Source organism: Hippopotamus amphibius, chromosome 5 (assembly GCF_030028045.1).
Source record: "Hippopotamus amphibius kiboko isolate mHipAmp2 chromosome 5, mHipAmp2.hap2, whole genome shotgun sequence".
NCBI classification, from domain to species: Eukaryota; Metazoa; Chordata; class Mammalia; order Artiodactyla; family Hippopotamidae; genus Hippopotamus; species Hippopotamus amphibius.
The window spans coordinates 85,483,034-85,508,401 of record NC_080190.1 but is presented as its reverse complement, the minus strand read 5'-3'; the positions used below and the strand labels follow the sequence as shown (position 1 = coordinate 85,508,401).

Here is a 25,368-nt window from a genome sequence, read left to right as displayed (position 1 = left end):
ATCTGGTCTCCCTCTCACAAAACACACACCCTCACACAGACACACACATGCACACAATTTAGGACTCTCAAATGATGAAATACTGAGATCTAATTTGCTTAGAGTAACAGGCAAATATCTATAATGCAAAAGAGTTTTATCACATAAAGTGATACTGTATCTTTTTTCAGGTATCTTCCAGCTCATTCGTATCAAGAAAATTTGGCATGACAAGCACTATCTTAAATGACAAAAAAAAACTTCTAACAATAGGATTTTCAGCAAGGATATAATTTACTTTGCATAATTCATTAATTTCTCTAAATTTATTAGACCAAAATCAATTTTCATAGAGAAAGATTGTTTTTGTTAAATACCTAGGTGTGTTTAGTGTAACAGCAGCTCAAAAAAATAGTGGCTTGTTTTTATCTTAAACCTCTTTTCATAGCACTATTAGTGGGTAGCCAAAAGAAAAAATACAATGCTTACTAGGTGGCAGAGTGGAGTGATCACCTATAAAAAGTCCATTACAGGACAATGACCTCCATGCACAGACCATGCTACTAGATCATTCATTAGTATACACCTAATATCTTCAGCCTGAGTCAGCATTGGGATTTAAGATGACAGGAAAATATTCCCAAATCAACAAGACAGAATGAGACTTGATCATTCATAAACAGAGTAATAAAGCTGGGAATCAAAAATGTCAGGGACTTTTCTATACTCTGTGACAAACTGTAACCGCATGTACAGAAAGTTTACCTTTGATCCTTATGAAATGATTTCTGGAAACTGTCATGTGATTACCACTTAGAGAAGGTTGTTTTTAAAGCCTGCTCTTGATCCCTTGAGGTTGCTAATATTTTGGGGCAGGTTTATGATCATGTTTTCCAGCCTAAGAATATCTTGGCTTCTCTTTCTCTTGCAGCCCATTTTTTTCCACTGATTCCTACTTCCATTGACTTGCAGTAAACCAAGCTTAGGATTTCTCTGATCTTTTGTTACTTGTTTACTTTAGGCTGATGTACACGTATCTATAAATTATATGCCCATTTCAATAGCTGTAAGAAATTTTCCAGCATCAAAGATCAAACACGACATATCCGAGAGATGCATATATCGTAATAGGAAACAAAGTCAGAGGACCCAGTAATCAGATAACCACAAACATTCCCTGTACTTACCTTAAGAGGCATCTTTGCATGTTCATTTAATAATGGGACATCAAATACTAATCTTCTGAGTAAGTGCTGCATCATAGAAGGTCTCAATTGGCTGGTGGAACAAAGCTACTTTCAATAATGAATCTTTAATAATGTTTAAACCAAGCAGATAATTCATTAGACTAGATGATACACATCAAGAAGCCGTACCTACACTTCTCTTCGGATGCTATTAATTTTAGGTGTTCCTAATCCAAAGATTAATCAATAGTTACATAATTTTATAAAAGGTTACATTTCCAATTCATCTCCAACCCCCTGATCTGAAGATCAAGCCTTAGTTGCTACAGGAGATGTTTCTCTCCTGCCCCTTCCCTTCCCACCACTCACAACCGCAGACCCCACTGCTTCTCTTAATTTAGTAGAAGCTTCGTCCCTCACTCCAGTGGGTGGGAAGGGTCTTCAGTGACCAGATAAGAAGGAAGAGGAGAGAGTATAGGAACAAGAGGAAGAGAAAAAGACCGAGATGGAAATTTTGCCAGGGGAAGAAGGGAAAGAAAACTGACACATAGTGACCACTTACTATGTCGGGCAATCCTGTGCTTCACCTCATTTAATATTTAGAAAAATCAGTGAGACAGATATTTTGATTCCATTTCATAGAATTTCAGAGTCAGGGACCTCATAGTCTATTATGAGCTAACTCCTATTTCTTTTTTTAACCCCCCTCAGTCCCATCTGTATCCTACACCCAAAAACTCATTCCACTGTGAGTGAAAACCTTTCCTTCACCCATGTATTGGGCAGGCTGCAAGCTTTCACCTCCAAGAGCTCCTGTCCATTAGAAAGAAACCAGCACCCCAGCTAAGGGCCTGAGAAATGATCACTTTGACTGTCAGAACTTCAAAAGGAGGAGATATGTTTCTGGTTTTCAGAGTAAGACCTTTGAACACTTCTATCTACAGGAGGCGGCTTTCCAGGCTGGAGGAAATACTCTGTCCTCATCATTGTTGCAACAGGTCATACTTTAATATTATATTATATAATATATATTTTTTATCTTTAATAAGCCTCTGTTTTCTTTTCTCTTCTGAAAGAGGAGTTAAAACCATTACACAGTGAAAAGGCGAGAATCTATTAAACTTACACTAACGTGGCGAGCAACACCTCACCCACCAACATCCAGAATAGCATCATTGGTCCCACACCACATCCAATGGCTAGATACCCAGAGGGCCTTGGAGGAACATTCCTGAACTTGACCATGAGCAAGGGTGCTCTAGTAAGACTCATACCCCGCTACACAAAACCCCACAAAATGAATTAATTTAGTGGCCCAGAAATTGTTGCCAACATTCGAAACAATTTGTCAAGGGCCAGACACTAAATTCTCTTTCTTAAAGAAGAAGAAACTTGGTACAGACTTGATTGTCCACTTACCCACAAATAGAGAGTAAACATACTTCTATGGAATCCCGCTGAGCTTTGGTAAGTGAGCAGCCCTTAGAAAGTCTGTACACTGTGTGCAGTAATGAGTCAATGAGGGAAGCATGGTGCTCGGTGCCAGCAAAAAGAGGAGCACATCTTGTTAACAAAGGCAACACAGCCGTGCAAAGGTACCGATTGAGGGCCAGGGCCATGTCTGTAGCGCTCAAGGCAGCCTAGAAAGGAATTGGAGAGGAGACCGTCATTTGTGTTGGGCAGGAGACAACTTTCAAAGGAATCAACATGTTGACATGTAATTTCACTACCTAGAAAGTGACAGAAATACATAACACAGAAATGTATTCCTCTGTTACAGCTTTAACTGTGGTTCCTATGCTTTTTTATCACTAAAATCAATCAATTTTCAATTGCTCATAAAGAGATAAAAATAAATGAAGGAATATCTATCTCTTCAGAAAGCCCCAGAGGTTCATGTTCTAAAATAAAATACCAACGGTAGGATGGATGAAAGATGAAGACACAAATGATATTAAAGAATGTGCGTGCTTTCCTTTACTAGGAGAGTCAAGAGAAAGTTTTTTCTCACAGTAGATCTCAAATTCACAAATTCGTTCTGAATTCTATTTATTAATATTATTTGCATCTGCTCATGTTCATCAGCATCCGTGATCAAAGGTTGATTGTCTTTACCATGTTATCAACTGTACTACTTAGGTTCAGAATTTCACATGAACACAACCAAAAAAGAACAAAAAAATTCAGTCTCGTTTTTGTGATCCTCCTCTCACAGCTTTCATAGGGAACTATGGCCAACTCAAGATCTGATCTCCTCTGATAACAAAAAGACTCATTTACTTGAGAATAAAAGGAGGTAGTATTATAGCTACTAGAATGAAATTTAGAGCTTCAGCTTATTTTACAATGTTTTAAACTATAGAATATTTACACTGATAATGGCAGATTCCTGATATTTGCCACTGGATTCACAGGACAGATCTGAACCTATATGTACGTTAATAAATGAAGATACCAAGATGGTATTGTAATCGGGATGCCTCAACAAATCCACTAAACTTTCTTAATACTTTAATTGCTTTTATTGAGATGCATAATTATTTGTCGACTTAAAAGTGAACAGGAGTCACTATGACCTCACAAATTAGGGTCATACAAACTTCTTATGGTCTTCCACAGTACCTGATCGGAATTCCTATCTTATTCTTCAGGTTATCCGTTTTCTCCACTATTCAGTGAATTCCTTGAAGATACAGTCTATTTTATTTTCTGTTTACCCTCTGCTTCCCTCAAAATAAATTGGCACCCAATAAATTTTGGTGACAATGAATGAATGAATGAATGAATATATCTACGAAAGTATATCTTATGGCAGAGACTAAAGAGTCCAAAGTTGCACAAGTCATCTGTTCAAATCATTACCGTATCTAAAGAAGCAGCAGCCCGGAGATCTGGCAGAAAGCCAACCTCGAGAAGATGGAGGAGGAAGTCTTGAACCTCAACTCCATAGACCCTGTCAAGGAACAAAACCATGGCTGCCTTGTGATCTGGGCAAAACCCCGCAGACATGTCAGGCTCCACCACATTCCCATCTAAAAGAGAGAAGGTAACACACTGTTGTTGAGGGCCACGTCATTCACGAAACAGATTACAAACGGCTACATTCCAGCCTTCTGGTGTTTTAAATAAAGTTACCGGTTGAATGGTTTTCTGTTCATCTACTACCCTCGAGCCAAGGGCTGGGAACTGGCTGAGGAAATACAGCAGTGTAATGTAAATCCAAGGTCATTTAAATGTTTTGGGGGGTATCCCATTTGTTAACTGAGTATATGATTAGGACATAGCGTTATGCCAGATACCAAGAAGGAAACAAAACATCTGAAATCCAAACTGTAAAATGAGGAGTACATATCATAAAGCTAAAAGGTAAAGCAAGGTTTGCAATCTTTTCAATATGAATCTCTTTAAAACATTAATAAGACTCACGTACCCTATGTAATAATCACAGTGTATTTACATATTTATGGCTTAGACAATTACAAAATAATGAACAAAACGCTAGGAACCAGTCTGCCTTTCAAATGAACTATGTTTCATTAATCATAATAGCATTTAACCATATTTATAGCATATCTGAGAGTCACGTTATTTTCTCTATCAACAGTCAAAGCTTGGTGTCTGTACAGAGGAGTGAATTGCTTAGAATAACTTCACAGGTTCACAGGGGGAATCACTGATATGAAGAATTCGAAAATTATGTGCCAATTTCAAATACTGGAGAACAAACCTGTTTTCTGTTTGACCATGTACTAGTGATGCCAAATTGCCGCTGACAGCACACTGTGAGAGTCCACAAACACCACCACAGAATTTTTAATACTGACACAATGTTGAAGGCAGAAGGCCCCTGGGAAACATGGTACATGACCATGCCCAGCCTGGAAGAGCAGTCACAATGCTTCTGTCTTCAGTCACAGTCAATGAATGAATTTGATGTTTGAATCATGAAAATGAACAAATAACAGTGCTTTAAAGGAAATGAAAGACTAATCCTAAATCACTTCCATTCCTTATAATTCACAACAGTAACGAATACACCTAATACTTTCCTTCCTATAATTACAATAATAAAAATAACTCTTGTCATTTGGGCCGTTGCCAGGTACTATGCTAGAAACGTCCCAGACACAGTTTCATACAATCTTCACAAGCACATTATGAAGGTGGCATTATTATCTTCATTTAACACAAGATAAAAACCGACCTTTAGGGAAGTTGGTTAACTTGTCTAAGATTGTACATCTAGTCATTGGCAAAATTAGATTTAAACTAAGTAAAATTGGATTTAAAATCCAACCCAAGGTAATTGAATTCTTAGGTTAAATCAGCATGCTCTAATTTTCAATTAAAAAATCTATATGAAATGCCAGTTTCACTCTCCTAAAAAATCGTATTATAGGTAATTTATAGTTATAGGATTCTATTCTAGCAGAGCTGCGCCTAAGGAAATGATTTGATCCTAACATAAGATTTGTTTTTTAAACACTCATTCAGGTGGACGTTCATTTGAAGGAATGCTGCAACTACATCTGCCTGGGAATGGAGACTCAGCCACTGGCTACAGCTGCTGCCTTATTCTCACCAGCTCCTCAGAACACACCAGGGACAACACAGCTGATGAACTGCCTCCTCTCAGACTCCTGGAGACTGAACTGAAATAAGGAGGGCCAGCTGCGCCGGCTTTACCCTGTGGTCCCCGCATTATCCATCCACCTAAAATTACTACCTCAGACAACGTGTCCAAACCTGTACAGACCAGAAGCTTCAGGAAAAGAACGTCTGCTTTTGAAATTAGATACCTGCCCCTTAATTTTTCTAAACTCCTCCTTCTTTCATTATCACATGAGACCAGTCAGAATGTCCATCATCAGAAAGTCTACAAACATTAAATGCCGGAGAGGGTATGGAAAAAAAGGGAACCCTGCTACACAGTTGGTGGGAATGTAAATTGATGCAGCCACTAGGGAAAACAGTATGGCGGTTCCTTGACAAACTAAAAACAGAGCCACCATATGACCCAGCAATCCCACTCCTGGTCATAAACCTGGAGAAAACCATCATTTGAAAAGATACATGCACCCCCTATGACTATTTACAATAGCCAAGACATGGAAGTAAACTAAACGTCCATTGACACATCAATGGATAAAGATGTGGTGTATATATATATATACACACATATATATATACACACACAATCGAATACTACTCAGCCATAAAAAAAGAATGAAACAATGCCAGTTGTAGCTACATGGATGGACCTATATATCATACTAAGTGAAGTAAGTCAGACAAAGAAAGACAAATATCATATGATACCCCTTATATGTGAAATCTAAAACACGACACAAATGAACTCATTTACAAAACAGAAACAGACTCACAGACTTGGAAAAAAAATTTATGGTTACCTCCCAAACTTAGGAGGTTGGGATTAACATACACAGACTTCTATATGTAAAATAGATCATCAACAAGGACCTACTACAGAGCACAAGGAAGTCTACTCAATACTCTGTAATAACCTATGTGGGAAAAGTATCTCAAAAAGATAGATATATGTATAACTGAATCACTTTGCTGTACACCTGAAACTAACACAACATTGTAAATCAACTATACTCCAATATAAAATAAAAGTTAAAAAAAAAACTCACAGCCTAGGGTAAAAGTGTATGATAATGGCCGTAGCTAATAGAAAGGGGCAGAGTACTCATGTTTAAAGACACTTCACATAGTAAATGTAGAAGATGTAACAGGAATTATCAACACTAAATGGTCATGCTTAAAGAACCAACTGAATTCTCACTGAAACCTAAGAAGAAATATTGATGGTTTGAGTTTTAAAGTTGATTTCATGCATACCACAGCAAAATAAAAACATACAGGTTTCTAAGTTCTCCATAAAAGGAGGTTAAAGAAAAACAAAAATGCAGCAATTTAACAATGACCAGTAGATGGCATTTTAAAAATTACCTTTCATTGTGATTGCAACACTTCACAAAAAATCCTTTAAATCCCAAGGTAGACAATATACTGCATATTTATGACAAAAAACATCATAACTTTATTATAACCCAACTAAGTAGAACAGGAAAGAAACTACCTTGGAAAATCTTAAAGGCTGGTAAAAGACAGATAACTGGAGGAAAAGGAGGTATATTGAGACTTTTGGGGCAATTCTAAAAGGGACACCTGGACATTCTCATAGTCCTTGTTCTCAGTTCTCTGTTATTACTAATTTTAACCGTAAAGTATAGCGTTTCTTTATTTCCTAATCTGTATGTCACTGGTATTATCCGTATCTTTTTTCCTAAGAGTGTCAATTTTGCGGCTCAGAATGCAGGGGAAAGATATGATTTTTTTTTTTAAATTCAAAATATCTTTTTTTTTGTTAGCTCTCTATTGGAGTATAATTGCTTTACACTCATGTCAGTTTCTGCAGTACAACAAAGTGAATCAGCTGTATTTATACATATATCCCTGTATCCCTCCATCCTGGGACTCCTTTTAATTAAGTAAACGAATGTGAGTTAAAAGTGAGGCGAAAAGAAGGTAAATGAGGAGAGTCTGTTTATACACAAGAAAAAGAAACTGCCTGAAGTGGGGAAGACAAAAAGCTAGGGGACAATTTTTAAGGTCTCATTTTCCCTAAAACTAGAATGAGTATTCAGTTATCACGGCTGTTTAAGTCACCTAAAGACGTGGGTGTGTAAGGTTAGCAGACACAAAAATTTCCTAACAATCACACGGCCGGCAAGGAGGGTAGGCCACCTTCCGTTACACAGCGGTCCCCTCATTCTACACTTGAGGTTTTAACAGTTAATCTTCTCTGGGCATAAATCATGAAAGAAAAGGGTCATCATGTGTACTTCCTATCTAAATACATTTCCGTTCTAAAATCAGAAGTTTGTATAAAGATGATATATGTAAGAATATCCAATAAAATCTTGAAAACTGAACAAAACTGCAATTGGTAAAAGGGAAAATAAAGTATAATTTGGGGATCTAAAATATCTTTTAGGTGCCTTCCGTAACAGCTTAAATCTTTTCCTGGGAGGCAGAGTGTGAATTACCAACAGGGAACTAGGCCTTGGGCCCAGGCCATGTGCCATTTCTGCTGTCTTCTGGGGCAGTGTGGGGGCGAACAGGGGTCCTAACACCACCCTTCACAGTAAAGCATCCTTTACTGCATCCTTCCTGAGTGCATCCCCGGATCCTTCCCGAGCTGGGCCCTCCCATCGCCTCCCTACCCAACCCGGGTAGGGCCGTGAGGAGCCACAGCTGCTGGGTGTTTATATGGAGTCTGTTGACTTTATTTTCCATGCTTTTGATTTATCATTGGAAAACTAATCACAGGCAGTTTCTAAACCAAAAATGGCATGTTGTAAAAGAACAAAAAACATCAGGTCAAAATGGGGAAAAAAATCTTTTTTTCGTTTTGTTTTGGTTTTTGTTTTTTTGTTTTTTTCAGGTACACCAAGTTCAATCATCTCTATTTATACACATATTCCCATATTCCCTCCCTCCCTCGACTCTGCCCCACCCTCCCCATCCCAGTCCTCTAAGGCATCATCCATCCTGAGTTGAGCACCCTTTGTTATACAACAACTTCCCACTGGCTATTTTACAGCTGGCAGTATATACATGTCTATGCTACTCTCTGGCTTCGTCTTAGCTTCCCCTTCACCCCCCGCCCCCCCCAAACCTAGAGTTCTCCAGTCCATTCTCTGCAGCTGCGTCTTTGTTCTTGTCTTGTCACTGAGTTCATTGGTACCATTTTTAGATTCCGTATACATGAGTTAGCATACAATATTTGCCTTTCTCTTTCTGACTTCCCTCTGTATGACAGACTCTAGGTCTATCCACCTCATTACATATAGCTCCATCTCATCCCTTTTTAGAGCTGAGTAATATTCCATTGTATATATATGCCATATCTTCTTTAACCATTCATTTGTTGATGGGCATTTAGGTTACTTCCAAGTCCTGACTATTGTAAATAGTGCTGCAGTAAACATTATGGTACTTGTTTCTTTTCGGATTATGGTTTTCTTTGGGTATATGCCCAGGAGTGGGATTACTGGATCATATGGTAGTTCTATTTGTAGTTTTTGAAGGAACCTCCAAACTGTCTTCCATAGTGTCTATACCAACTTACATTCCCACCAACAGTGCAGGAGAGTTCCCTTTTCTCCACACCCTCTCCAACATTTGTGGTTTCCAGATTTTGTGATGATGGCCATTCTGATTGGTGTTGAGGTGAAACCTCATTGTGGCTTTGCCTTGCATTTCTCTGATGATTAGTCATGTTGAGCATCTTTTCATGTGTGTGTTGGCCATCTGTATGTCTTCTTTGCAGAAATGCCTATTTAGGTCTTCGGCCCATTTGTGGATTGGGTTATTGGCTTTTTTGGTATTAAGCACATGAGCTGCTTGTAGGTTTTGGAGGTTAATCCTTTGTCCGTTGTTTCGTAGGCAACTATTTTTTCCCATTCTGAGGGTTGCCTTCTAGTCTTGTTTATGGTTTCTTTCACTGTGCAAAAGCTTTTAAGTTCCATGAGGTCCCATTTGTTTATTCTTGATTTTATTTTCATTATTCTAGGAGGTGGGTCAGAAAGGATCTTGCTTTGATGGATGTCATAGAGTGTTCTGCCTATGTTTTCCTCTAGGAGTTTTATAGTGTCTGGCCTTACATGTAGGCCTTTAATCCATTTGGAGTTGATTTTTGTGTATGGTGTTAGGAAGTGTTCTAATTTCATTCTTTTACACGTTGCTGTCCAATTTTCCCAGCACCACTTATTGAAGAGGCTATCTTTTTTCCATTGTATATTCGTGCCTCCTTTGTCAAAGATAAGGTGCCCATATGTGTTTGGGCTTAGCACTGAGTTCTCTATTCTGTTCCATTGATCTTCCTTTCTATTTTTGTGCCAGTACCATACTGTCTTGATCACTATGATCTTGTAGTATAGTTTGAAGTCAGGAAGCCTAATTCCACCAACTCCATTTTTCCTTCTCAAGGTTGCTTTGGCTATTCGGGGTCTTTTGCATTTCCATACAAGTCGTAAGATTCCATGCTCTAGTTCTGTGAAAAATGCCATTGGTAATTTGATTGGGATTGCATTGAATCTGTAAATTGCTTTGGATAGTACGGTCATTTTCACAATGTTGATTCTTCCAATCCAGGAACATGGTATGTCCCTCCATCTGTTTGTGTCATCTTTCATTTCTTTCAACAGTATCTTAAAGTTTTCTGCATACAGATCTTTTGCCTCCTTAGGCAGGTTTATTCCTAGGCATTTTATTCTTTTTGTTGCAATGGTCAACGGGAGAGTTTCCTTGATTTCTCTTTCTGCTCTTCTGTTCTTAGTGTATAGGAATGCAAGAGATTTCTGTGCATTAATTTTGTATCCTGCTACTTTACTAAACTCATCAATTAGTGCTAGCAGTTTTCTGGTAGAGTCTTTAGGATTTTCTATGTATAATATCATGTCAACTGCAAAGAGTGACAATTTTACTTCTTTTCCAATTTGGATTCCTTTTATTTCTTTTTCTTCTCTGATTGCTGTAGCTAAACTTCCAAAACCATGTTGAATAATAATGGTGAGAGTGGACACCCTTGTCTTGTTCCTGTTCTTAGAGGGAATTCTTTCAGTTTTTCCCCATTTAGGATGATGTTGACTTTTGGTTTCTTATATATGGCTTTTATTATGTTGAGGTAATTTCCTTCTATGCCCATTTTCTGGAGAGCTTTTATCATAAATGGATGTTGAACTTTGTCAAAAGCTTTTTCTGCATCTATTGAAATGATCATATGGTTTTTATCTTTCAAGTTGTTGATATGATGTATCACGTTGATTGATTTGCATATATTGAAGAATCCTTGCATCCCAGGGATAAACCCCACTTGATCATGGTGTATGATTTTTTTAATGTGCTGTTGGAGTCTGTTAGCTAGTATTTTGTTGAGGATTTTTGCATCTATATTCATCAGTGATATTGGTCTGTAGTTTTCTTTTTTTGTGACATCTTTGCCTGGTTTTGGTATCAGGGTGATGGTGGCCTCATAGAATGAGTTTGGGAGTGCTCCGCCTTCTGCAATATTTTGGAAGAGTTTGAGAAGGATAGGTGTTAGCTCTTCTCGAAATGTTTGATAGAATTCGCCCGTGAACCCATCTGGTCCTGGGCTTTTGTGTGTTGGGAGATTTTTAATCACTGCCTCAATTTCTGTACTTGTGATTGGTCTGTTCATAGTTTCTATTTCTTCCTGGTTCAGTCTTGGAAGATTGTATTTTTCTAAGAATGTATCCATTTCTTCCAGGTTATCCAATTTATTGGCATGTAGTTGCTTGTAGTGGTCTCTCATGATCTTTTGTATTTCTGAGGTGTCCGTTGTGACTTCTCCTTTTTCATTTCTAATTCTGTTGATTTGCATCTTCTCCCTTTTTTTCTTGATGAGTCTGGCTAATGGTTTATCAATTTTGTTAATCTTCTCAAAGAACCAGCTTTTAGTTTTATTAATTTTTGCTATTGCTTCCTTCCTTTCTTTTTCATTTATTTCTGCTCTGATCTTTATGATTTCTTTCCTTCTGCTCACTTTGGGGTTTTTTTGTTCTTCTTTTTCTAATTGTTTTAGGTGTAAGGTTAGGTTGTTTATTTCATATTTTTCTTGTTTCTTAAGGTAGGACTGTATTGCTATAAACTTCCCTCTTAGAACTGCTTTTGCTGCGTCCCATAGGTTTTGGGTTGTTGTGTTCTCATTGTCATTTGTTTCTAGATATTTTTTGATTTCCTCTTTGATTTCTTTAATGATTTCCTGGTTGTTTAATAGTGAGTTGTTTAGTCTCCATGTGTTTGTATTTTTTGCAGTTTTTTTCCTGTAATTGATATCTAGTCTCATGGCATTGTGGTCTGAGAAGATGCTTGATATGATTTCAATTTTCTTGAATTTGCTGAGGTTTGATTTGTGACCCAAGATGTGATCTATCCTGGAAATTGTTCTGTGTGCACTTGAGAAGAAAGTGTATTCTGTCATTTTTGGATGGAATGTCCTATAAATATCAATTAAGGCAAGATGGTCTAATGTGTCATTTAAAGCTTGTGTGTCTTTATTTTCTGTTTGGATGATCTGTCCATTGATGCAAGTGGGGTGTTCAAGTCTCCCACTATTATTGTGTTACTGTTGATGTCCCCTTTTATGGCTGTTAGCATTTGCCTTATGTATTGAGGTGCTCCTATGTTGGGGCATAGATATTTACCATTGTGTGTTCTTCTTGGATGGATCCCTTGATCATTATGTAGTGTCCTTCCTTGTCTCTTGTAATAGTCTTTACTTTCAAGTCTAATTGTCTGATATGAGTATTGCTACTCCAGCTTTCTTTTGACTTCCACTTGCATGGAGTATCTTTTTCCATCCCTTTACTTTCAGTCTCTATGTATCCCTTGGTCTGAAGTGGGTTTCTTGTAGGCAGCATATAGAAGGGTCTTGTTTTTGCATCCATTCAGCCAGTCTGTGTCTTTTGCTTGGAGCATTTAATCCATTTACATTTAAGGTGATTATCGACATGTGTTCCTATTACCATTTTCTTAATTGTTTTGGGTTTGTATTTGTAGGTGTTTTCCTTTTCTTGTGTTTCCTACTTAGAGAAGTTCCTTTAGCACTTGTTGTAAGGCTGGTTTGGTGGTGCTGAATTCTCTTAACTTTTGCTTGTCTGGAAAGCTTTTGATTTCTCCCTCAAATCTGAATGAGATTCTTGCTGGGTAGAGTATTCTTGGCTGTAGGCTTCTGTCTTTCAGGACCTTCATTATATCCTGCCATTCCCTTCTGGCCTGCAGAGTTTCTGTAGAGAGGTCAGCTGTTATCCTTATGGGTTTTCCTTTATATGTTATTTGTTGCTTTTCTCTTGCTGCTTTTAATATTTTTTCTTTGTGTTTAATTGTTGTCAGTTTGATTAATATGTGCCTTGGTGTATTTCTCCTTGGGTTTATTCTGTATGGGACTCTCTGTGCTTCTTGGACTTGGTTAATTAATTCCTTTCCCATGTTGGGAAAGTTTTCCACTAGAACCTCTTCAAATATTTTCTCAGACCCTTTCTTGTTTTCTTCTTCTTCTGGGATGCCTATAATTTGAATGTTGGTGTGCTTAATGTTATCACTGATGTCTCTGAAACTGTCTTCTATTCTTTTTATTCTTTTTTCTTTTTCCTGCTCTGTGGCAGTTATTTCCCCCATTCTATCTTCCAACTCACTTTTTCGTTCTTCTGCCTCAGTCATTCTGCTGGTTATAGCATCTAGAGTATTTTTAATTTCAGTTATTTTGTTATCCATTGCTGTTTGTTTTTCTGAGTTCTTATGAACTGTTTCTTGTGCTTTCTCTATTTTGTTATCGAGATTTTGTATCATTTTTACTATCATTACTCTGAATTCTTTTTCAGGCATTTTTCCTATTTCCTCTTCATTTATTTGGTCTTTTGGGTTTTTTTCCTGCTCCTTTGCCTGCATGGTGTTTCTTTGTTTCCTAATGGTAGTCCAAACTTTTGGGGTTGCTTGTCCTGGCGACAGAGGTGTTTACAGAAGACTGTCCAAGCCCCAGACCAATGTCCGAGTGTTGAGTTAAACAAATACTAAGTCGGTTATGTCGGGATCCTTGTGGTCCTTTCTGGTGTCCGAGGTCATCTGCTGGTGTTCAGTTGGTTCTCTGTGGGAATTATTGCGTCTTTTGGTGCATTCCCAATGCATCTGTGGAGAGGGATGCATTCCACATTCCTCTACTTTGCTGCCATCTTTTTTCTCCAAGAAATCTTTTAAAAATGTTCTCCTTAGTCTTGAAAAGAGCACTTCTTTCAACACACTGGCAATTTTTAAATCACTAAGTCAAAAGCTACGACCACTGTTTTAGAAAAAAAGCATTATAAGAAAGTGACCATGAAAACTATCAAAAAGAGTGAATTAAGGTGTTGCTGTCAAGAAAGACAGAGAGTAATAGGGAACCAAAGAACTCTAGGAGTGACATTAGATAAGACAGTTGAGATGCATATTTCTTCTTTTCTGGAAACTGAAACATCACCTGAAAAAGAATTAAAATCTCTCTGGAAACATACCTGTTTAAAAACAATGCATGTAGAAAATATTTTATAAAATATATATATATATTTTTTTTCATTGGAGTATAGTCGCTTTACAATGTTGCGTTAGTTTCTGCTGTACAATGAAGTGAATCATCAATATGTACACGTCTCTCTTCCCTCTTGGACCTCCCACCACCGCCCCCAATCCCCCCCATCTAGGTCACCACAGAGCACTGAGCTGAGCTCCTTGTGCTATATAGCAGGTTCTCACTATCTATTTTACACATGGTTGTGTATATATGTCAATCCTAATCTCCCAATTCATCCCTCCCCAGCTTCCCCCCACCATGTCCACACATCTTTTTTCTATGTCTGCATTTCTATTCCTGCCCTGCAAATTGGTTCATCTGTATCATTTTTCTAGACTCCACACATATGTGTTAACAAATATACAACGGAATATTACTCAGCCATTAAAAAGGAATGAAATTGGGTCATTTGTACAGATGTGGATGGACCTAGAGTCTGTCACACAGTGAAGTAAGTCAGAAAGAGAAAAACAAATATTGTATGTTAACACATATGTACGGAATGTAAAAATACAAATGTAGTTCTTCTTTAAAAGAAACTTATGTAGTGTAACTACACTGCAGGGAAGGAAACCGTGAGTACTGATGACCTTATTGAAAACATCACATCATCCAATGTCCTACTGAATTATAAAGAACAGAAGTTCACCTTACCTTTGGCTATTGTTGGCATCTGAAAAGCAATGCTGATTACTCCCACCAAATCTCCCAATGGAATCAGGGATCTCAAAATAGACCTGATTCTGATGGCTTCTCCCTTAGCAGCATGAATCAACTACAGGCAGAAAAATAAAAGAACAAAGAATAACTTCGGGAAATCAATATTCTAATTCTATCTAGAAAACTGGAAGAATGGGAATCCAAGTCTAAAATAATATTCTGTTATACATATATATATATGTATATATATGTGTGTGTATATATATATAAGTTAGACCTCTTTCATAGCAGAACCATGCTATGATCCAGCAATTCCACTCCTGGGTATGTATCCGAAGAAAACCAAAACAATAGTTCAAAAACATATATGTACCCAAATGTTCATAGCAGAACTGCCTAGATAAAGTAACCTAAGTGTCCACCAACAGAAGAATGGATAAAGATACGGTACATATATATACAACGGAATACTGCTCAGCCATAGAAAAGAATGAAATTTTGCTGTTTGCAAAAACATGGGTAGACCTGGAGAGTGTTATCTTTAGTGAAATACGTCAGACAGAAAAATAGAGATACTGCATGTGATCACTTATATGTGGAATCTAAAAGATAAAACAAATGAACAAATATAACAAAACAGAAACAGGCCCAAAGTTACAGAAAATAAACCAGTGAATACCAGTGGGGAAAGGGAAGGGGGGGAGGGGAATGACGGGGTAGGGAATGAAGAGATATAAACTATTATGTGTAAATAGACAAGATACAAGGTTATGTGTTACAGCACAGGGAACACAGCCAATAATTTACAATAAATTTAAACAGAGTATAACCTATAACAATACTGAATTACTATGTTGTACATCTGAAACTAACATAATATTGTAAATCAATTATACATTACTTTAAAATTTTTTAAATTAAAAATAAATACTAAAGTTGAACCTCTCTCAGAAACTGCTGTTTCAGGCTTACAGGCAGATATTTATTTGCCCACATAATTTTCAATGACTTCAGCATACCACAGTCTAGGCCAACAGGTCTATCCACTAGAACAATAATTTTTATTTTCTTTGGGGTATTAAAGTATTTTGAAACTGGTAAGTCTGTGAATGCAATAATACAAAGGGAAAAATTATTATGTTTAGGCTCTGAACACACGCTGATATTTATGACTGGTTTAGCCTCTTCTTGTTCTGTGATGAAAGTGTAATTGTATATTCACCTATATTCTACCCTGATTTCTCCCAAGGATGGGTTTATAATATTGGGGGAAATGGTGAACACGGATGTTAACAGGTCTTTAGCCTTCACTGGCTAATGAAGCACCCATGAAGATCAGGGAACCAACACAGTCAAGGATCTCAGCCAGCCTCTGGAACAGACTGGAGGCTTCCAGAGCCAGGAAAGGGTGTGAGACACAAGCACAATTTCTGACACCTGAGAAGTCCTCAATGAATGGTTGCTGAAGCTGAATAAATGTCAGAAGTGCCCAAGTTAGTCCCTTATTAAGTCACTTACTTCTTTTTTCCCTTTAATATAATAGAATTTTCTATTTATTAGCATAATTTCTCTCACGGTTCCTTTGATCTTCCACTTTAACAGGAAAAGAACAAATATTGTGAGCATAAAGTTTTTTGTGCAGTCACCTCCAGCACACAGATTTTTGATAATCTATTCCCATTTACTATAATGAAAGTCTCAGTGACAGCAAGTTAAGTTGTTAAAAAAATCAGATGCCAGGTTTTCTAACATTCTAATATTTCTCCATCCTGCAATTCCTCTTTGTTCACAACAAAAGATAACATCCAAAAGCAAGAAAATTTTAACCTATGGGTGTGAGAGAAAGAGACAAAAACAAACAAACAAAACCCCTCTAAAACCACAGACTCGAAGGGTATGGAGAAAGGTGATGTGTTATAACAGGCACCTTGGCTTCCTATTCAGAGCAGTTTAGAAGTGTATTTGCCTTCCTCCCCAGCACTGGTCCATGTGCTTCAAATTCTGGTTGTTTGCCATCAACAGATCATGAAGCTAATTTTATGGGCCCTAGCTAGCATTTTTAAAATTAATACAGTAGATGAAAACAGAATAAAGTAGAAAATATCGGAATGTATTACAGAGTAAGAGTATCGTTCCACAAACTTCAATTTCATTTGGTCAGAAAGTTTAAGAAAACACTAATCATTAGGTTCTAAATAGCTCTTTCCTTTCCTAACCTGCTCCCATCCCCACTTTCCATTAAACCAGTGGCCAGCATGCAGCATCTCCTGCAAAAGGACTAAATAGTATACAGCAGGGAAATAACTCTTGATAGGAGCAGTGCTTTCTGCATGCACTAAAACAGGAAGGACACTGTATATGAAAAGTATGTTCTTTCCTTCTTAAGATGTGGGGAGGCTTATATCGGTTTTAGAGATGTATTAGTAACTGACTCTTCTACTAATGACTCATACCAGAATCTCATTACTAATTTTTATAACCAACAAGACATTTCCAACTAAACAAACACTTGTTCAGAAATTAGACTGCAGCTATTATTTTTAATGGAGCATGAAGATTATTGGTTTTGGATGCTTTTGTGATCTTTGCCAGCGATGGATGTCTTAACAGAGAGAGATAAGCCAGGATTTTTGCTCTTGGACCCCAAGGCACTTACATGCATTTCAGGAGCACAGCGTCCTAGGAGGTCAATCAAAGCTGCATAAAAGGTCATGATGGCATTCCCCATGTGGATGGTATCATCTTCCTCCCCTTCTGTATCACTTTCATGGATTTTTCAAAAGAAACAGAAAGAAAAGCAAACAGGATAATAAAGTGACATTTCAGATTTATTACATACTTCTCAGAGGAAAGGGACCAGTATGGTAATTAATTCTGCCTTGTCTTACACTTTTCACATATGCGTTTAATATACAGCTTGACGTTTCTAAAAATAATAAAAATGGGTTATAGACAAGATTTGAGATTCTATCACCAAGAACACATTTGTGGGAACTTTAATATTACGATTCCTTTGAAAGAGAGAGAAAAAAAAAAAAAGAGGGATTGTTAATATGATGGTTTCTGCCCATTTCTACTGGCAGACAGGATATTAACGAACAAAATGACTGATGGAAGGACTTGGTAAGTTTACTTTTGTAAACAGCATACATTTAGAGAAAGAGTGACAAAGATCTGTCCTATAAGATAACATATACAAGGCACCCAGGATGGTGATTTGCCCACAGCACTTCATAAACATGATTTCATTTACTTACCTCTCTCTTCACTCTGCCTCACCCACACACTCCCAAGTAATATGACATGAAAAACATAAATATTTCTTTATCTCACTGATGAGAGACAAATCTGGATGGCCCTGGAAGATCACGTCATTCCTCCTTTGGTGGCCTGGCAGACAGCTGCCTCAGCTGGACTTAGCTGTCTGCAGAGTAATAGCAAGCCCTGTTGACAACATTGTCCCTGGCATGCAAGGCTGTCCTCAGGGCCCTCAGGCACACACTCACTCATGTGGTACTTCACCAGCAATCTCTTGAAGTATTTTCTACTATGTAGAAAAACTAAGGGATCCCTAGTTCCTCAACAGCTAACTGATAAATATGTAACATGTTCTTGGAGTGTTCCCAGCCTGGAATCCTGGCCTTGGGGTGGATGGAACATTTATGCCAGGTCTCTCAGTGGGAAAACCAGGGTTTGCAGGACTACTTCTTTGCTTGGAAAATTGCCTCCAAGAAGCCCTCTGTTATATCTAGGTGCTAGCAGTGTGGTAACATGGCCCCTAGCAGGACACTCAGCTCCAGAGATTAAAAAAAAAACAAAAAACAAAAAACAGGAATCAACATGCCTGGATGAACTTATTGCTGGAATCAAGTATTAACAACAAATATTAATATTATAGAGAAATGTAAGGTAGTCGCTGCCTCACCTATCTGTCACCAAGACCATAACAAAGCATTTTACTCCTCAAAATGACAACATCCCCTTCTCTGTACTTTCCCAACACACCAATTTAGTTAAGTCCCCAAACTCTTGCTAAAGGTCTCCTTCTTTCTTACTGTTATCATGAAAACTCATCCTAGCTAACCTCCCAGTAAACTCTACTCTAAATTCAAAGTCTCACCTGCCACCATTTGTAATAAATCACTATGCCATAGAGCCCCGAGAAAATTCCCAAAGTACATCTCCTTCTACCATGTAAATTTTTTTCTACTAAATCCACGCAATCTTCCTAAGGTCTCTCTTGGTTTCATTCACCCTATTCCAGCAGCAAATTCCATCTCTTCTCCCCAAAAAACGTTTGATTTTCAAGGGTTGAAATCCTGAGTACCAGAGAATTACACTGCAATTAAGAGAATGCAAATTATATGCTGTAAAATTTTAAGTCGAATAGCATCATTTAATCTTAAGAGTGTATGTATTCGACCTACGGGGTTTTGCTGGATCCGCTCGTTGGTGAGGGACCATCTCGAGAAGGATCCTCAGCTATTTTTATGGCTTCTTCCATGGCTGCGAGCAGACCATTCCCACCTTCCCCTCTCAAGGCAGGACCGAAACACTCAGGCCTCCGGATGAGCAATCTCACCACGACATTTGCATTCTCCTCCACGCTCTCCCCTAAGATCAAATGGGGAACAGGAGTAAGCAAACACTGACTACATGGAAGATCTGAGCAAACAATGTTATACTAATTTGTTTATATTTAAAGAAAAATAACTAAAACCTAATAAGGTGGTAGTGGAGCCAAAGCTGAATCCAAATTACTAGTGTTCTGTCCATAACACAAAGTAAATTTCTTTTCTTGCACTTAAATTTTCAAAGTAAAGAAAAGCACAATGGAGGCATAAACTACTCATTTTTGTTAATTTGTCATAGGAAGTGAAGTCATGATCCTGGCTATTATTAGAGTTTAATTATAAAAACAGCAAGAATGTAAGTGCCTAAAATTTTTAATTTAATAATGAAAGCCTAGTATCATGATCAAAATAAATATTACAAAATAAATTATTACTATGAAAAAGCCTACTGATTATAAAATACCCAATTTCTTTACCACTATTTACTTCTTTCATGAAAATGCTGGGATGTCTCATTATTTTATACATCTATTTCACTGAAGTTTTAATAATGACCATAAAAGACCCTAAGCAATTCATCCTACCATTACAGAAGACAGCGAATCTGAGAAAGTCAAGATATCTCTCTCCTTCAACTGGATTCCACCCAATGTCTGGATAACCCTTCGACACCAGCATCTGACAACTCTGCAGTCCACAACCAGCCAAATATCGCACTACCTACAACAAAGACGATAAGCAAAAATGTTACCCCTTGGATGAGAACTCATTTAGATGCTTGCACTAGACATGGTAAATGACATTATCAAGGGATGGTTTAAAATGAATGCATTTTTGCAAGTTCTTTTTAATCTCATGACCATCTACATGAACTCCTTTTCATAAAACCTTAGAATTAAGAAATACTGACAAATCATAACAAAGTGCTATCATAGTAAAAATGTTTATGAACCAACTCTATGAAAGAAAAATATTCCTAAATTTCATGTCATTTGAGACTTTCACCTATAAGAGTTTATTTGATAAACTTCAAAAATGACCTCTAGCCCAATGTAAAACCTGAATCCATCTGAGATAGTGAAAGATCCATCTGAGATACGTATGATACTTTAAAGAAGTGAATTACTTCCAAAATAAAATATCAATTTAATGAGGGGAGAGGTATGTGTGAGAGGACATCTAGAGAGGTGGAGAATACTAAGCTTAGAGTCAAATATCCTTGGGTTCAAATCTGACCTGTATTAGGACTTAGTACAACATCTTGAACCATGGTTTCACTGTCTATAAAATTTGGGATGATACTACCTACCTTTCTGTTTTGTTAAATTTAACACATTAAAATTTCTGCTTAGCTTGGCTTGTCTTATGTGAATGTTGGTCCTCTACAAGATTTCATAAAAGAACCAGTTTTAAAAGAAATTCCTAAAGAAGTCACTACCAATGGTAGCAGATGGTTAGAGGAGCAACTTACCAAACAAAATAAGCTACACCCAGCTTGGTTACAAGCTAAGTCAACTATAATAATACAGATAAAAATACTTCACATCATCCTTATTGAGGTATAATTTATGTACCATAAACTCGTCTATTTAATGTATAAATTCAATGAGCTTTGAGAGATTTATCCACCTGTAAGAATACCTGCCATCAACATGCAGAGCATTTCCTTTGCTCCCCAGGTCACCGTGCCCTTTGCAGTCCATCACTCCCTACAAGCCTTGGTCCTGACAACCTGCTCTCTGCCACTACAAACTAGCTTACATGTTCTAGGACATTGATACACACAATCATCCAGTAAGGGTCTTTCTGAGCCTGGCTTCCTTCACTCAGAATAATGATTTTGAGATTCATTCATGTTGGAGTACATGTCAGTACTTCATTCCTTTTTAACAGCCTAATCATGGCATTCTGCTACTTATGGAAATACAGCAGTTTTGTTTATCCATTCACCAGTTGATGGACATTTGAGCTGTCTCCAGTTTGGGGCTCAGATAAATAAAGCCGCTATCAATACCCATGTACACATCTCTGTGTGGACATATATTTGTATTTCTATTGAGTAAATACCTAGGTGTGGAAAGGCTAGGTGCATATTTATGTTAAGTATGTTTTAACTTATTAAAAATAATGCCAAACTTCTTTCCAACTGACTTATCCATTTTTCACCCCAACAGCAGTAGATAAGTGTTCCAGTTGCTCTAAAGCCGACTCAGCACTCAACATCATCATTTCATCAGTGTGTAGATAAAAATATTTCAAACTATATATGGGAGAAAACTCTTCAGAGGTTATTCAGAGATGCAAAGCTCCATGACACTTGGCTGGCATGTCAGAAGGGTTTGGGGAAGAGTCCATTCTTTCATGCCTTCAACAGATATGCATTGAGCATCTACCCAGTGCCAATGCTAAGACTGGGAAAAAGCAATGAGTAACAGAGAAAAAAATGCCCTGTTCTCACTGGCCTTACATTATGGTAAGTAGTAGATTTTGAAAAATACATAAATATATACATTTTAGTAAAATATATTTATATTAAAATATAATTTTAAACCATAAATATTTAAACTATAGCACAGTTATGGAAGAGCTGAAAAGAAGATGACTTTGGAGCAATGACTGGAAAGATGTCTGGAAAAGAGCCATGATGACGTCTGGCAAAAGAATACTGCAGACAGAGGGAACAGCAAGTGCTCCTACTGCAGGAGCACACCTGGCAAGTTCCAGTGACAGCAAGGAGTCCAGTGTGGCTGGAGCAAAAAGAGAGACCAGGAGAGTTGCAGGAAACGAAATAAGACCGACGTGAAATCAGAGGGTGTAGGAACAACTGCAATGCCTCAGTGTTTGCTCAAAGTGAGACAGGAAGTCTTTGGAGAGGTCAGGAAGACTACTTAGAATTCAACTGCAATTAAAATATGGGGGAAATTTATCCATATTTTGTTAAAAATATATGTGGTTTACTATGCTTAGAGTGCATGGCCTTTAGTATACCATGCACTGTAATATGCAAACTTCTGTGACATAAATTATATACATGAGATGTTAAAACAATCTTTTAAGAAATTGAAACTGTATGATTAAAGCAAAAGTGACAGCCAATTCCCATGAAAGGACAAAAACATACCAGCATATAGATAAAGTTGATTCTCTTTCCAAAGAAAAATGCATGTGATCAGAGAAAATACCTTATCTCAAATTTCTTGTTCTTTATAACTTATCACTGCAATATTAAATAAAACATATTTGTAAAATATAGTATATTGTATTTGTAACATATTTGTAAAATATAGTATATTATAATTATAATAATTATAACTATAGCATAATTATATATAAATATCTTGAGAAACAACTATGAAGAAGTGTAATTCACACTAACACAGGGGCAGGAATGTTGCTCACCTTTTCCAGATCTGGCTCCCGCAAAGCTAAGGCTAATTCATTATTATCCATCACTGAGGCTGCTGCCACATCCAGTGGCGTTGAACCTCTCATAGCTGGTGAGGCTGTGAATTGAAATAAACACGAAACAACACCTGAATTGTGCTGCAACTATGAAGTCCGTGTAAAAACACACTTTCACTTAGAATTGAATGTCTACATGCAACACATACCGCACTAATCCAATTAATTTACATTGAAGTTTAATTTTAAAATGCCATATATATATCCCTTTTATCTTAAAGATGAAATAAAAGTCATACATTTACTTACCGAGACCAACACTGCTGTTTTCCAGTAAGTAACTGAGATGATCAAACATAGCTTTCTGGTTCTGCCTACTTATACGACAGAAGTAACAGAGAAAACGGCAACAGTTGGCCACCATCTTGGGAAAAGTGATTTCCTACATAAAGAGCATTTAGTTAGCCGGGAAAGCAAATGATCTTTATAAGACTGAACTCAGAAGTTGAGGTCTCAATCAGATTGCCCATCCAGGTGTGCCCATGTCTGCCAAGCCTCAGGTATTGAAGACCTTCAGACGTCTAGACTTGGACTCACCTAGTCCTAGAGCCATCAAAAATCAAGCCAGGCACTAATCTGAAATCTCACTGCCATCAATGGGTTGATCTGGAATTAATCTACAGCCCTAAACCTAAAGGTGGCATGAGTCTGGTTTAGGAACCAGGCAGGCTCAGCGATGATTCATGACTCCCACCATTAACTGCGCTTCCTTGGGAAATTACACGATCTCACTGATTCTGTTCTGTAAAACTGGAATAAGATGGATAATAATATTTACTTTAGGCAAAGGAGGGAGAGTTCAATGAGAAATTTTGTGAAAAATACCCAGTTTCATATTTGGAACCACATAATAGGATGCTCTTATCACCACAGTTGTTGTTGTTATTATTATCAAAATTCCAGGAATTCACATCTTCCCTGACTGGCACATGACTTGTCTCCTGTGATGAACACCCTTCCTGGAAGGTCTGCCTTCTAGGCCCCACCATACATGTCTCCCTTGAGACCCAAATCTTATTCTAGTATACCAAGATAATCCCCAAACACTCCAAGTCCTTCTTAAACAGAATGTTATAAATATCTTTATAAATCTATCTAACTGGTAGTCTGAACGTGAGAAATATGGCTTCACGTTCATATCTTGAAAAATACATTTTAAAATTTCAAAAAGGGAACTGAAACATTTTGCAAACCAGAGGTCATAAAATTGCACTGCTTTATATGGATTTATATATTATATTATTCTATTTGTTTGGTCTTAAACATTTTTATTTTAAATTTTAATCATTTAAAAAGTCACCTTAGAGTCTTACAACAGATACTATAGAGCATCATCTTCAAATCTTGCTCTGGATCAGGAATTTAGTGGAAGCAACTGTTGTCTGAATCAAGGGAACAGCTGGGTCTGAAGAACATGTTTGTCTTACGGAGTTCAAATGCGATGGAAATGGATTTGTAATTCAAAACGTTACAAAATTAGCATGGGATTAACTTTTAAAGTCTCTAAATATCCTCCAAATTAGAATAATATAGGAGATAGCAAATCACATGGTGTAAGACAAATTATGAATATCAAAGAAAAGAATTACAGTCAGACCTCTGTACCTGCAGGTTCCACATCTGCAGATTCAACCAAAAAGCAAAAACTGCAGAAAGTTCTAAAAAGTGAAACTTGAATTCGCTACATTCCAACAACTAGTTACATAGCATTTGCATTGTATTAGGTATTATAAGTGATCTAGAAATGATTTAAAGTATATGAAAGGATATGCATTAAGTTATACGCAAATACTATGCCATTTTATCTAAGGGACTCGAGCATCTGTGGATTTTGGTATCTACAGGAAGGTCCTGCAACCAATCCCCTGTGGATACTGGGAGACAACTGAAGAAGCATATCCACAGGCCTAAGAGGATCTGAGAAATTCTCATTAAGAATATGCCATGTACATGCTCTAGGAAGTTACAATAAATGGCATCCCGAGAAGCAAAGGGTTTCCTTTACCTTGGACTCCCCACCTCCAAGGACATTCACCATGACCTCCATCACTGTCTCGTGCATCCCAAGTGCCCTCATGAGATTAGGGTGCTGGTAAAACACTTTATTATTCATGATATCCCTGGAAAGGACAACATAGGTATAAGAGAAACACAGAAGTTGAAGCCAAATTTAAATAAAAATGTATCTGAGATCATGATAAACCTTTTGGAAATAATTACTGGCATGTATGGGAAAGTAACAGCAATCATCGTTAAGCCATAAAAATTAATAAGCGCAATTGGGTTTTCTTCAAAAACACTGACAGCCTACCAAAAATAGTATACCAGTTGTCTGTTCGTTTCAATGATA

General features: G+C 37.3%; 1 protein-coding gene across 1 annotated transcript in view; it reads right to left on the bottom strand.

Annotated features, from left to right (window-relative positions):
- RYR2 (ryanodine receptor 2) overlaps positions 1-25,368 on the bottom strand; it is a 549,009-nt gene that overhangs the window by 181,020 nt on the left and 342,621 nt on the right. Inside the window, exons 44-53 of the mRNA XM_057736978.1 lie at positions 25,024-25,138; positions 23,268-23,400; positions 22,956-23,059; positions 20,141-20,276; positions 19,410-19,596; positions 17,639-17,744; positions 14,977-15,097; positions 4,029-4,198; positions 2,586-2,806; positions 1,167-1,257 (exon numbers count right to left, since the gene is read on the bottom strand). Of these exons, the coding sequence (XP_057592961.1) occupies positions 1,167-1,257; positions 2,586-2,806; positions 4,029-4,198; positions 14,977-15,097; positions 17,639-17,744; positions 19,410-19,596; positions 20,141-20,276; positions 22,956-23,059; positions 23,268-23,400; positions 25,024-25,138 (1,384 nt within the window). The remainder of the gene's footprint in view (positions 1-1,166; positions 1,258-2,585; positions 2,807-4,028; positions 4,199-14,976; positions 15,098-17,638; positions 17,745-19,409; positions 19,597-20,140; positions 20,277-22,955; positions 23,060-23,267; positions 23,401-25,023; positions 25,139-25,368) is intronic.